This window comes from Pelmatolapia mariae, linkage group LG9 (assembly GCF_036321145.2).
Source record: "Pelmatolapia mariae isolate MD_Pm_ZW linkage group LG9, Pm_UMD_F_2, whole genome shotgun sequence".
Classification (NCBI taxonomy): domain Eukaryota; kingdom Metazoa; phylum Chordata; class Actinopteri; order Cichliformes; family Cichlidae; genus Pelmatolapia; species Pelmatolapia mariae.
This window is the reverse complement of record NC_086235.1, coordinates 13714936-13727217: the sequence shown is the minus strand read 5'-3', so window position 1 is coordinate 13727217 and position 12282 is coordinate 13714936. Positions and strand designations below refer to the sequence as shown.

Below are 12282 nucleotides of genomic sequence, written 5' to 3'. Positions count from 1 at the left end.
TCTTTATCATGCTTGTTATGAATTATTATATTATGAACATTATAAAGATTAATATAAACATAACACATAACACCATTTTTAAATTACAAGCCAGCTAGCCGTTAGTTTACAACGTATTACTCATAAATGTTACATATATGATTCAGTATTTACACACAAACAACTTCATCAAAGTTTACAAATGATTAGCAATTAGCAAAAATTGTGAAATCTTGTAATTTGTGGAAAAATTAATTGTTAATCAATAGTCTAATAATGTTATTACAATATAATCATTTATTGCCAACACACTAAAATCACTAACCTCAATAAGAATGCTAATAATTAGTAAATTAATAAATTACTATATTAAATTAGTAATTAGTAATATAAATACAATCAGCCATCAACCATCAGAACACTACAATAATGGATTCAATGTATATTTTGCAGCCAGATTAAAATTTTAAAAAGAATAATAAAATACCCAATGTAATAAAAGAAATTTCTTATATTAATGCAACTTGTTTTCAGTACTTTGCATCCTTTTTGGCACTCATTTTTACATTTTGGTTGATTTTTTTACTTTTAACTTTAATTTTGTTTTTTTAACCAAATGAAATGTATCGTACTAACTGGAAGTTTTCAAAGGATATTTTATATCACCGTTTTACTCACCAATCTGTGGAACACACTTCCAACCGAAATCAAATTGATTACAGACATCAGATCCTTTACACTGAAGGTCAAAGTTGGGTCAAAGGAAAATCAGAGCTGTAGTCATTTTAATTCATTTATTTTTTATTTTTTAATTTATTGTCTATTAATTGTAGTTGTATTTATGATGTATTTTGGTTTTATGAAAATGTACGTTTTATTGTAAAATGTATGTATTGTGATTGTAAGCCCAACAAGGGACAAGTGTTGAAAATTAGCAATAGCTATAAACTTATGTGCGTTACATTAGTTTCATGTTTTGTACTTGGACTATGTTAAACTGCACTGTCCCTTTTAAATAAAAAAATATGTCTCATGAAAATATAATATAGTACAGAAAAAACAGCAACTAAACATGTAAGTCTTTATAAATGCTTTTACTGCTAAATTATGTAAAGTAAGTGCCTTATCTTGTATTATTTTTTTAAATGAAGTAAATGTTTTATCTTTATAATTGGTCTTGTCGCATCTATCACTGGGTTCTCTCCTTCTAGTATCTACTATCAGTGCGTATCACTGTTAACTGATTAACTCTGAATGTTTATCAACTTTATGAGACTAATGGAAAAAAGCGTGCGATACAGTACTCGGGCATGTCCCATGAATGATCATTTGGCGGCACGTATGATTTCTGACCCTTTTGCTGAGCACAAAATGATCATATCATATGGGAAAGGTCGTTGTCATCCTGTGGTCCCAGAGAGATGAATATGTGATGAAATAAAAATAAAAAAATATCCACTGCACTTTAGTTTTAAAATGTGAAAAGGATTCACCTAAGCTATCATGATGTATCATGTCTTTATTGTAATTTTTTCTTTTTTGATACAGAAAAATCAAACTTGACAACATTGTTTTCTTCTTCTTCTTTTTTTTCTTTTTTTTAAAGGTACATAATACATGAACCATTTCTAACTGGCATAGTCATTTCAATATGCAAAGCTTTCAATGCCAAAAGTCATCTATTTTGTACACTTAGATAAGGAAAAATACAAACACAAATACCCTACTTTTCAAAGCTGAATTAAAAGTTGGCTAAGAGATTTAAGCTCATTTTGTTTTTTAATTTATTTATGTAGATACATCATAGATCATAGGTGTAACTTGTGTAACTCACTGCTTCATAAACAATGCTATGCAGACTTAAAATATTATTACAATGGAGCTATGACAAAGGGCATAACCGTTTTAGAGTACTAGACACAAACTTCGTCAAGCTTTTAATATACAACACCAAATAATGAAGCAATCTTTTCAAAGGGGGATTATCAATTTCTTGAAAATACAAATTTAAAAAATAGAATAAAATAAGTAATTAAAAAGTGATTAAAGTATGATCTGAAACAAATTAAAGAAATTTGTAATCACAACAAATAGTCGAGGTTCTCATAGCAAGTCTTGTACAGAGCACTTATAAGGTGACTGTAATACTCATGGGATAAAGAATTATTATGTTTTGAGCTTTTATTTTATCATTATTTTTATTATATTTTGGTTTCAAGCAAACAAGCAGCAGCAGAGTTTTTAGCAGAAGCTATCTAAGAGTGGTCACTTATGATAACTACAACTAGCTGCTTCTTAACTACGTTTACATGTATAAAAGTATTTTTTAAATGGGAATTTTTCCACTTTTATGTTTAAACATGTCTGTCCACATATACGTCAGTACTATGCCAAAGTTAATCAGCAAACCTGAAGCTTGCAAAGAATAACACCGCACAAAGTCTGACGTCCAAAAATTGGGCATAAAAACGCAACGTAAGAAGACAAAATCTTAATTTTCCTTGTCCACACATAAGCAGAGTTTCTGAAAGGAGGGTTTTGAAAGTTCAGTTTTCAGTGAACTAAAATGTCATTTACATGTGGACAAAAGGCCAAAACATAAAGAAAAGCCTATATTTACCAAAATACATGTGTGTATGCGAGCAAGGCCTTATACACAAATGTACTGTAAGATGTGTTCTAAAGTCTGTTGCAGCATTTATTCAGACACATGTGCCATGGAGACAAGATGTACTGTACTAAACCATTAGATTACAAATTAGCATGCATTAGCAGGATGTTCGCAATGTATGTAGGACATTTACTCCCCTGGAACCCAAATTAATGGACTTTAGCATCATTTAAAATCTATACATACAATCAATACAATAAATGTAGAAAAGTAAAATGAAATGGAATTTAGGGTTTGTATAGAAGCTGGGTAAAGCTATTTAGCTCCAATTATCTTTGAAAACACTGCCTGGGGTTTATTTAACAAGTTGGACAAATGTAACTGTTTAGTTAAAATGGCATCAGTAGTAATAGAATAGCAATTAATTATTCACTCTTTAACACATTAGATACCAAACTGGTAAGCGTACTGTTTGGGTCCAGTATTACAACCAAAGGTATATTTACTCCTGTCTCCTGGAAAATCTTGTTCTGCAGAGTCATTGCTAACATCGAGTCAATCCCCAAAGCACACAGATTGGAGTCATGATCCAGTTCGTCTGCACTTACATTAATTATTTCACTCACAATATTCCTCACATGTTCATATGTGGAAGAACTTTGGGTTTTGGGTTTGTTGTGTACTTCATCTTTGAGCTCCATTTCTACTAAAGGTAACAATCGCTCTCTGAGAGACCCATTTTGCGAAAGGACATGAATACTGAGATTTTTAAAGTTGAATTTGCATATTACCTGTTGGGGTCTGTTCATCAAAAGACTCTTTTTAAGTGTCTCGTGAACCTCGCAAGCATCCATTATCATCATCCCCTTTGCCTCTAGAAACTTTTGTAAATGATCTTTGTTCAGCAGAAGACCAAGGTTCAAAGGACCCCAGTTGATTGACTGTGCAGATAGGCCAAGATTTCGTCGATAATGGCAGAACAGGTCGAGGAAAGAATTGGCTGCCCCATAGTTACATTGTGAGGCATTGCCAATGACTGATGAGATGGAAGAATAGCACACAAAGAAGTCCAGTTTGTTGTGCAGTGTTGCATAATGAAGATTTAGAGCACCACAGACTTTGGGCTGCAGCACCTTTCTGAAGAGAGACTCATCAAGAGATTCAATCAATGCATCGTGCAACACTGCAGCACTGTGAAACACTCCTTTGATAGGGCAAGAAGGGAATGTTTTACCAATTTCTGAAATTGCATCGACTACCTGTATCATCACAGAAACATCACACTGGATGTTTATGATAGCAACCCTGTATCTTTTCTGGAGGAGATCCATTTCAAACTGTGTTTTATCAGAAGGTCTTCTTCTTGACAGAGTTGCAATACAAGCTCCACCATTGTGGGCCAAAAACTTAACTGTCTCAAGACCCAAACCAGACAGCCCACCGGTTACGATATAAGTACAACTTTGTTTAAAGAGTTGTCTAGGCATTGCAAACAAAGGGATTTCAGATGCCAGGCTACACGATTCTTCATGGCCTAAAACTACTTGCTGCACTGTCTCTGTTGTGAAATAGGACTCAGGTATTGTACCGGACCAGGACACTTTTGAGTCTGAATACAGATACAACTCCCTTCTTAGAGGTAGAGATCCTGTATCAAAGCCTAATGATTTTAACCAGTTGCAGATATTCCTGCTCCGTGCTTGTAGATAAGCTTTCTGGAGAACATAATCCACATCGAGTTTATGCACATGAATGTGTTCGCTCTTCGGAGTAAACAATCTGTCTGAGACTGAGGGTGGCATATGACTGCTAAACACGAAAATAATGTGTTTTTCAAGACCCCCACTGTCATACATCTCCTGCCAAGCGGCATCAAATGGTGGCAAAAGAACAAATGCGTGACTCTCTTCAAAACATGGAGGTTCTCCAGTGAAATGTGACTGAGAGGAAACACTCCAGCCTGACCTGGTTGCTGTGAGAGCCAGAACCTTCGTCAGAGCAGAGCCAGAGTTCGGGGAAACAATAGTCAACTTTCTGTGCTGCTTTTTATCTTCAAACAGTATGCTCTGCAAGATCTCCCATGCCAGTATGAAATAAGACATACATGGAGTCTCTTTTAGAAATGGAAATGTCTTAATGTTGTAGCACACTGCTTCAGGAATTACAATTTTTGAGGTGGCATGAACTGGGTAACATGACGCAATATGGTCTCCAACTCTCAGATTATTGACATTTTTCCCCACAGCTGTGACAATGCCACTGAAATCTAGAGCCAGAAGTCTGTGATTCAGTGATGTATGCTTGTTCCAGTACATTGCCTTACCAAAGATCAGTTGAGAAGTGGTCACAGGGAAGTAATCTGATGAATGCAGGCAAACACTGATTAGCTGAATTTCAGCTGTCTTCTCTTGGAGAGCTTTTCCATTAGTGTCACAGTGGGTGGCAGATAAATGGGCTATACTGTATGGATCAGTACTGTGTAGGACAAAGTCTCTTGGATTCACTGAATGTGTTTCACCGTCAAACAAAGCTTTATCTGTCAATCTGGTCCGTGCCATTTTTGTTACTGCTGCCTTCCCTTTACTGATCCAAACCTCTTGGTGTCTGCAGGTGTTTATTACCTGAGCAAGTGTTTGTATGTTTTCACTGGTCACAGAAGCAAGGTCAATCAGCTGAAAAGAAAGATCTGCCAACTCTGCTGCACAAGCCCTTATCATACCAGAAAGTGCAAAACCAGGGCTGACATGGTCCACACACATTTCTGATGATCTGTAAGTAATGACATGGACAGAGCATGAGCGTTTGCTCTCTTTCACAGCCAGAACAATCTGGCGAAAAATCTCACAGCAAGTCATCAAGCAGTCCAGCATCTTTTCAGATGAAAGATGAGTGAGGTTATCAACACCCCAAAGGAAGAGAATATTTTCCACATCCACTCTGCTGGTGAGACACTGGAGCACTAAATTTCGAACTTGGTATGCCTTCAAGTGCTCTTTGCTCTCCACAGTGATTGATTCTGGGTGCAAATATGGCCTGAGTCCTTTAGCAACACAGAGGTTATCTTCAAAAACAATTGCTCTTATTTTGCCATTTTGCAATTCTTCTTCAACAGTAACTGCTTCATTTTGGAAGAACAGTGACTGGGAAACATTTGAGCTGCAGCCCAAGAATGAAATCCTGACCCCCTTAAGTTCCACTAATACGTTGCCCTCTCTTGTGGAAAAGCAACCACACACATCAGTAAAGTCAGGAGTTTCTTGAGTTGCTCGCAAGTACATAACCATCTCTTCCTGCAGTGGTGCTGATATGACTATATCTGTAATACCTGAAGGGAATCCCTGCTTGACTGTCAGCTGTCCCATTGCTACCATAGCAGTCATTTGCAGAAAATAGTCAAGCAGCACAGGATGAATAAAATAGTCATGAAGATGTTTCAGAAGATCACCAGGGACTTGAATTTCCATCACAGCTTCCTTGAATTCATCCCCAAAATGCACATTATCAAGCTGTTTGAAAAGAGGACCATACTCAAATCCTGCTTGAGAAAGAATTGAATAGATCTCATTTCTCGTCCAAACCAACTTGCACCGTTGGAAGATCATTCGAGGACAAATGTTTGATACCTCTAACAACAGCTTGTTATCTGTACATCTGTATCTTCCAGAGGCATGCGTTGCAGCAGAGGACTGTATTGCAAATGAGCCCTCCTTCTCACCATGTTCTACTATCACTTTCAGTTGTTGAGAGTGTGAGTTGAGCGTTAACACACTTTCAAATCTAACACTGAGATGGAGCTGGGTAATAGTTTTTCGTGGCTTAAAACTTGCCATCACAGAGGCAAAAGCTAGTTCGACATAAAATGAACCCGGCACAATGGAAATGCTGTTGTTTTTATGCTCCCAAAGATATGGCACAGTCTCTGAAGAGAAGTTGCTCATGAACTCTTTGTTATCCCTCTTTATCTGGGATATGAGTGTATGGGGAGTAAAAGAAGATGGCTCATCACCTTTCCGCAGTGATTCAAAATTCAGGTCTTTCTTTGTGTTGTCAAACTGATAGACTGGAAGAGCTGTGGGCAATGTCTCCAAACCCCTGTAGAGCTTATGCCAGTCCACGTTCATGCCAAGTTCAAATAGCTTTGCCACTGTTGAGAGGATTGTGTCATAATCCTTATCAGGGTTTGCGGTGGAAAGAACTACGGTATCATTGCCCAGGGTCTCACATATGTTCCTGTGGAGAGCCCTACGAGGTCCAATCTCCACAAAGACCACATTTCCCCTCGTCAACTTGTCTTTGATGGCAGCACGGAGCGTTTGTTCAAATAAAACAGGCTCTTGGAGGTTCTTGGCCCAGTATGTGCCAGAGCTGAAATCACCATCTGAACACTTGTCTCCAGTCACTGTTGAAAACAGTTTGCACTCCATGTTGTTGGTATCTAAAACATCTATTCTTCTCTTAATGTCCTCTAATACTGGATCCATCATATGGCTATGGTAGGCTGCTGGAACATCTAAGACATGAAGGAAGAGAGTTTCATCTTTAAAGATGCTCTTCAGCCTCTCATGGAGGGTGTCTATGGCATCAGCATCTCCTGACAGAGTGCAGGACTGAGGGCTGTTAAAAGCAGCTACACTAATTTTCCCAGTAAAGTTTGGAAGAATTTGTAATACCTTATCTACAGCCACATTGCCAACCACGAGCATTTTCCCTCCTTTGACTTTGCTCTGGAGAGTACTACGGTGGTACAACACCTTGACAGCATTGTCCAGAGACAAAAGACCTGAGCAGTGAGCAGCAGCAACCTCTCCAACTGAGTGGCCAAGCACAGCATCAGGTTTAATACCCCAGTGTTTCAGAAGAGTAGCAATGCTGACCTGAATCGCAAATAGAAGAGGTTGCACAACATTTGGCTCATTGAAATCATTGTTATCATGCTCACCAGAAAGCCATCTACTCATGCTGAAAGATCCATAACTCTGGAAGAGAGTCTCAATTTCTCTCACCTTATCACTGAAAACAGGAACCTTACTCATTAGCTGCCTGCACATCCCCTTGTAGGCAACCCCATTTCCACAGAACACAAAGACCACCTGGATGTTAGACCTTACTGCCTGAACCTTTGCCTTCAGTGCAGACATTAACTGGTGTTCTAAATCTGAGAGAGAAGATATTAGGAAGGTCTTCCTGTATTTGTGTTTGTAATGACTTCTTCTGCATGCTGAGGTGTATGAGAGTGCCTCCAAATCAACTGACTGATTCCTGCAAAGTCTTTCATGGGTGTCAGTGATGGACAGGCTTAATGATTTCTCAGACGCTGCAGATATGACAAAGACTTTTGGACAGTCTTTCGGTGTTGGAGTGGGAACTGCAGCATTTGTATACTGTCTTACAATTACATGTGCATTTGTACCTCCAAACCCAAAGCTGTTGATCCCAGCCACCCTTCCCATTGGCCCATTTGTCTCCCACCTAACAGATTTAGTTGGAATACTCAGATTCAAGGCTTTTACATCTACACTTGCACTATTTTCAGAGTAGAAAACTGAGGGAACAATAGTGCTGTACTTCATCATTAGCAGTACCTTAATGAGTCCAGCAACTCCAGCTGCAGATTCTGTGTGTCCAATGTTGCCCTTCAGAGACCCAATCAGAAGTGTCTCAGAACGAGTGGGTCTAGCAATGACATTCGAGATGCTTCCCGCCTCTATTGGGTCTCCAACAAGGGTTCCTGTCCCATGTGCCTCTATATATTGAACGTTCATGATGTCGGAGTTAGAGTAGATTCTTCTCAGCAGCTCCTCTTGTTGAACCATGGAGGGTTTGGTGATTGGAGTGACGGAGTGCCCATCTTGATTGACTGCTGTCTTGCTGATAACACCCCATATTTTGTTGCAGTCTCTTAAAGCCTTGACACAGAAAGTCACATCATTAGAAGACTGGATAGTATCTCAATTATATAAAACTACTTGACACTAAAGATCAAATCATCAACCTACACGTTTCAAAGGCTTGAGAAGTACTACACCACAGCCCTCTCCCCTGCCATAGCCATCTGCATGGGAAGAAAAAGGTTTGCTTGTTCCTTCAGGTGAGATCATGTTTGCCTTGCTGAGGGCAACAAATACCTTTGGCTCAATTATACAGCTAACTCCTCCACATAGTGCCATTTCACAGTCTCCTGGTTGAAAGAAAGGTAATTAAATAATTAATATTTATACATCATCCAAAAGTTGAATTTTTTCAGCCAAGCATAAGTATATTACCATGCTTTATAGCCTGGCTGGCTACATGAAGAGCCACCAAAGATGATGAGCAGGCGCTGTCGATGGCAAAAGAAGGGCCAGTCAGATTAAAGGTGAAGGAAATCCTGTTGGCTGCAAGACTCATGGCCGTCCCAGTGCCATTGTAGTGGGTTATTGTGCCAGGGCTATTATTTGTGAGCATCTCATAATCCCTGTTCATAAGACCTGCAGCAGCACAGTCACAATCAAAACAGACTTAAAATTGCTGGATTTTAAAAATTGCTTAGGATTTTAAATGTATCATAGATGGTAGCAAGAGTACCTATGTAGACACCAGTTCTGGTTCCACTGATGCTTTCCATAGCTATTCCTGCATCCTCTAATGCCCTGTAGGTACACTGCAGCAGAAGTTTCTGCTGAGGGTCCATGAAGTCAGCCTCCAATTCAGTAATACCAAAAAACTTGTAATCAAACTCATTAAACCTAGAATATAAAGTAAGAAAGTAGATCCATCATAATTCAAAAATCTCAAAGAAAAAAATAACTTAAACTTTTGTTTATTTTGTAGGTAACAAAGAAATAATACAGCTTACTAATCACTGGTCATTTGTAATTTATGTCACTTTGTTAGTAGTTTGTGTTATACACAATATTTTACAAATCCTGTAATGTGTCATAGCTAACAACAGACACTTCCATTTACATTGTGATGCAAAGCTGTTGTTGCATACAAATTTTATTAATGTTACTATATTATGTTTTTGTTGACCTTTACCAAACATTTTTGTCATTGTGTTAAAACAAAAACAAAACAAGTCAAAAAACATGCTATTACTAACTTCAACTGTGAACTTGATTATAAAAATTAACTTCAACTGTATCCACTTTTTTGTCCTGAAAGGCTTAGATTAAGCCTATTTCTGTGTCCTTTACTCTGAGGGCTGTGCACCACACAGCAGCTTTTAAGTATATGTTAATTGTTAACAAGCAGGCAAGGAGGCACTCAGGTCATACAAACTCAAAGGACAACCATGAGTTGTTTCCCATCCAGAAAATACAAAGTTTTACACCCACCAGGTTAAACTTTATAATTGTCCTTTAAGGTTTACAAATTGTAATCAATCAATTTGGTACCTATAAACAATTTAACGATGTATCATAACCATAAGCTGCAGCTTTATAATCTCATCTAAACATAATATAATAATATAATATAAAATGAAAAACAATAAAAAAAAATATAAAATATATGAATAAAATAATAAAATCTTTATAATGCTTATTATGAATTATTATATTATGAACATTGTAAATATGAATATAAACATAACACATAACAACATTTTAAATTACAAGCCAACTAGCCGTTAGTTTACAACGTATTACTCATAAATGTTACATATATGATTCAGTATTTACACACAAATTCATCAAAGCTTACAAATGATTAGTAATTAACCAAAAAAACGTATAATTTGTGAAACAATTAATTGTGAATAAATAGTCTAATAACTTTATTACAATGTAATTACTGACTGCCGACACACTAAAAGCAACAACATCAATAAGAATACTAATAATTAGTAAACATTTCATTTTCAATTACTTTTTTTTGTTAACAACTTAATAACAAATTAACTGTGAGTTTGCCATTTATTAAGACTGGTTAAAATATTTTTAAACTCACCCTTCTATTAGAGCTGCTTTGGTTGTCTGTATCTTCCCAGGTTTGTTACCTTCTGCATGATACCAAAGAGTGTTGTCAAACCTCTCAGCTGGAATATCCACCACACAGTTCTTTCCCTCCAACAGAACCCTCCAGAAACTGTCCACCCCCTCACCTAAAATATAAAGTATCACAACAACCTGAGAACACATTATCTTAAAATTTCGACATTCGGAGAAAAAAATGCAGATATTCAGTATTGCTTTAAATGGTGTCAAAATGAAGTCGTACCTCCAGGAAAATTGCATCCAATCCCAATAACAGCTATGTCATCATCAGCGTCCTCCATTGTTCCTTTGGGGCAATCATAAGATTGCTCTGAGAGCTACTTTGAAAACACTAAATGAAATTTCAAGCTTCTTCATAGTAAATGTTCAGCACTGGTTGCTGTCTTTGGTCAGAACTAGTAGTGCTGTACCAGCCTTTTTAAATAGATGAGACAATAGGACAGTGTCTTGGTCTCTTAGCCTCTCCCCCAGAGTCACCTGGATCTTAAGACACTAATGGTAGGTTAAGATAATTTAACCGCAGCCATAATTAAGCCTTTGCTCCTGTTAACTGGCCAACAGAAGATGCAATGTTAGAAATGTGTCACTCAGTAGATTAAAAAAAATCTGATTTGTCATTTTGTCTGCATTTCCAAAAGCATGATGTTCTTTGACACTGTGTAACATTAGAAACACTTATCAGCCACTTTAGTCTAGATTCGACAAGGTGCTGTAAACATTTGTCAGAGATTTCACTGTGATTTCACACATACGTAATGGTTTAAAGCACTGTTTAAAATCTATAAACCACTCACTAATATTGACCTGAAGTTCCGATTAGTTCTTTGGAGTACTTTACAGTCTTTCAGCTGATTGGTTTAATATTCTAGCGCTTATATTATTATATTTTGATTGAGGTTAATTTCCACTCCTGTTTTCAGCTATGACAGATAACAGTGGAAAAAGCTTCAATAAACTGGTACCTGAATTATATTACATTCTAAGCAATGCAGAGACGTATATTAGATATTATTTGTTGTATATATTAATAATTAACTAAGGCCTTTTTTATCAGTTTTATAAGGTGATGATGTGTTAATGCTACAACTTGTATTAAGACCTACATGATAAAAAACAAACCAAAAAACAAACAAACAAACCCCAAAAGAAGAATCAGGGCTGATTTGTAAGAGCAATTTTATTTGAGCTTCATGAAGGCTTTAATCTAAAAACACAAACAGAAGCACCAATGCATTTCTTTTACAAGCTTACAGTATATACACAACTTCTCATTTATCAGCTACAGCTGGTCTTACCTTTGGGCACTTTAATAAATAAGAACAAAGGAAAATAGATATGCATATGGTAAATGCAAGCATATAAAGAAAAAAAACTCTAACCTGAAGAGTTCAACAATGAACAGCAGTATCACCTGTGCCTGGTCATAGCCAAATGGTACTTTCCAGCTTAAGTTACTTTAAGGTCCTGTTGTGTTCACTGGTCAGTACAAATATGTGAGAAAAGTCAGACGCCAAGCAAATTCATATGATACGAAATATGACCTTGGTGCACAAGGTTTTGTTTTTCTGTCCCTGTGAGGGCTGAGAACAAAAAAAAGCCCTGAATGAAACCATCTTTGTGACTTTTTGGGGAGAACAAATAGTTATTTTCACACAGTTAAACTGAGTTGATTTAAAAATCACTGAAAGAAATTAAATGATGAGACGTATCAAAGCG

The 12282-nt window shown here is 36.9% G+C and overlaps 1 protein-coding gene across 1 annotated transcript; it reads right to left on the bottom strand.

The window, feature by feature from the left end:
• Window positions 1-3015: 3015 nt before the first annotated feature.
• pks1 (polyketide synthase 1) lies at window positions 3016-10847 on the bottom strand. The gene is made up of 6 exons (XM_063483193.1): window positions 10790-10847; window positions 10520-10673; window positions 9155-9315; window positions 8854-9057; window positions 8587-8768; window positions 3016-8496 (listed from the first exon to the last, which is right to left on the bottom strand). The coding sequence occupies exons 1-6, from the start codon at window positions 10845-10847 to the stop codon at window positions 3016-3018; spliced, it is 6240 nt and encodes a 2079-aa protein (XP_063339263.1).
• Between the last annotated feature and the right edge of the window lie 1435 nt (window positions 10848-12282).

Bases quoted from the DNA above. Each gene is read 5' to 3' on its own strand.
- pks1 (XM_063483193.1), bottom strand. From the start codon at position 10,847: ATGGAGGACGCTGATGATGACATAGCTGTTATTGGGATTGGATGCAAT. The intron at 10,674-10,789 runs GTACGACTTCAT...TTTATATTTTAG, and splicing joins TGGATGCAATTTTCCTGGAG to GTGAGGGGGTGGACAGTTTC. The intron at 9,058-9,154 runs GTACTCTTGCTA...GTGCTGCTGCAG, and splicing joins CAGAACTGGTGTCTACATAG to GTCTTATGAACAGGGATTAT.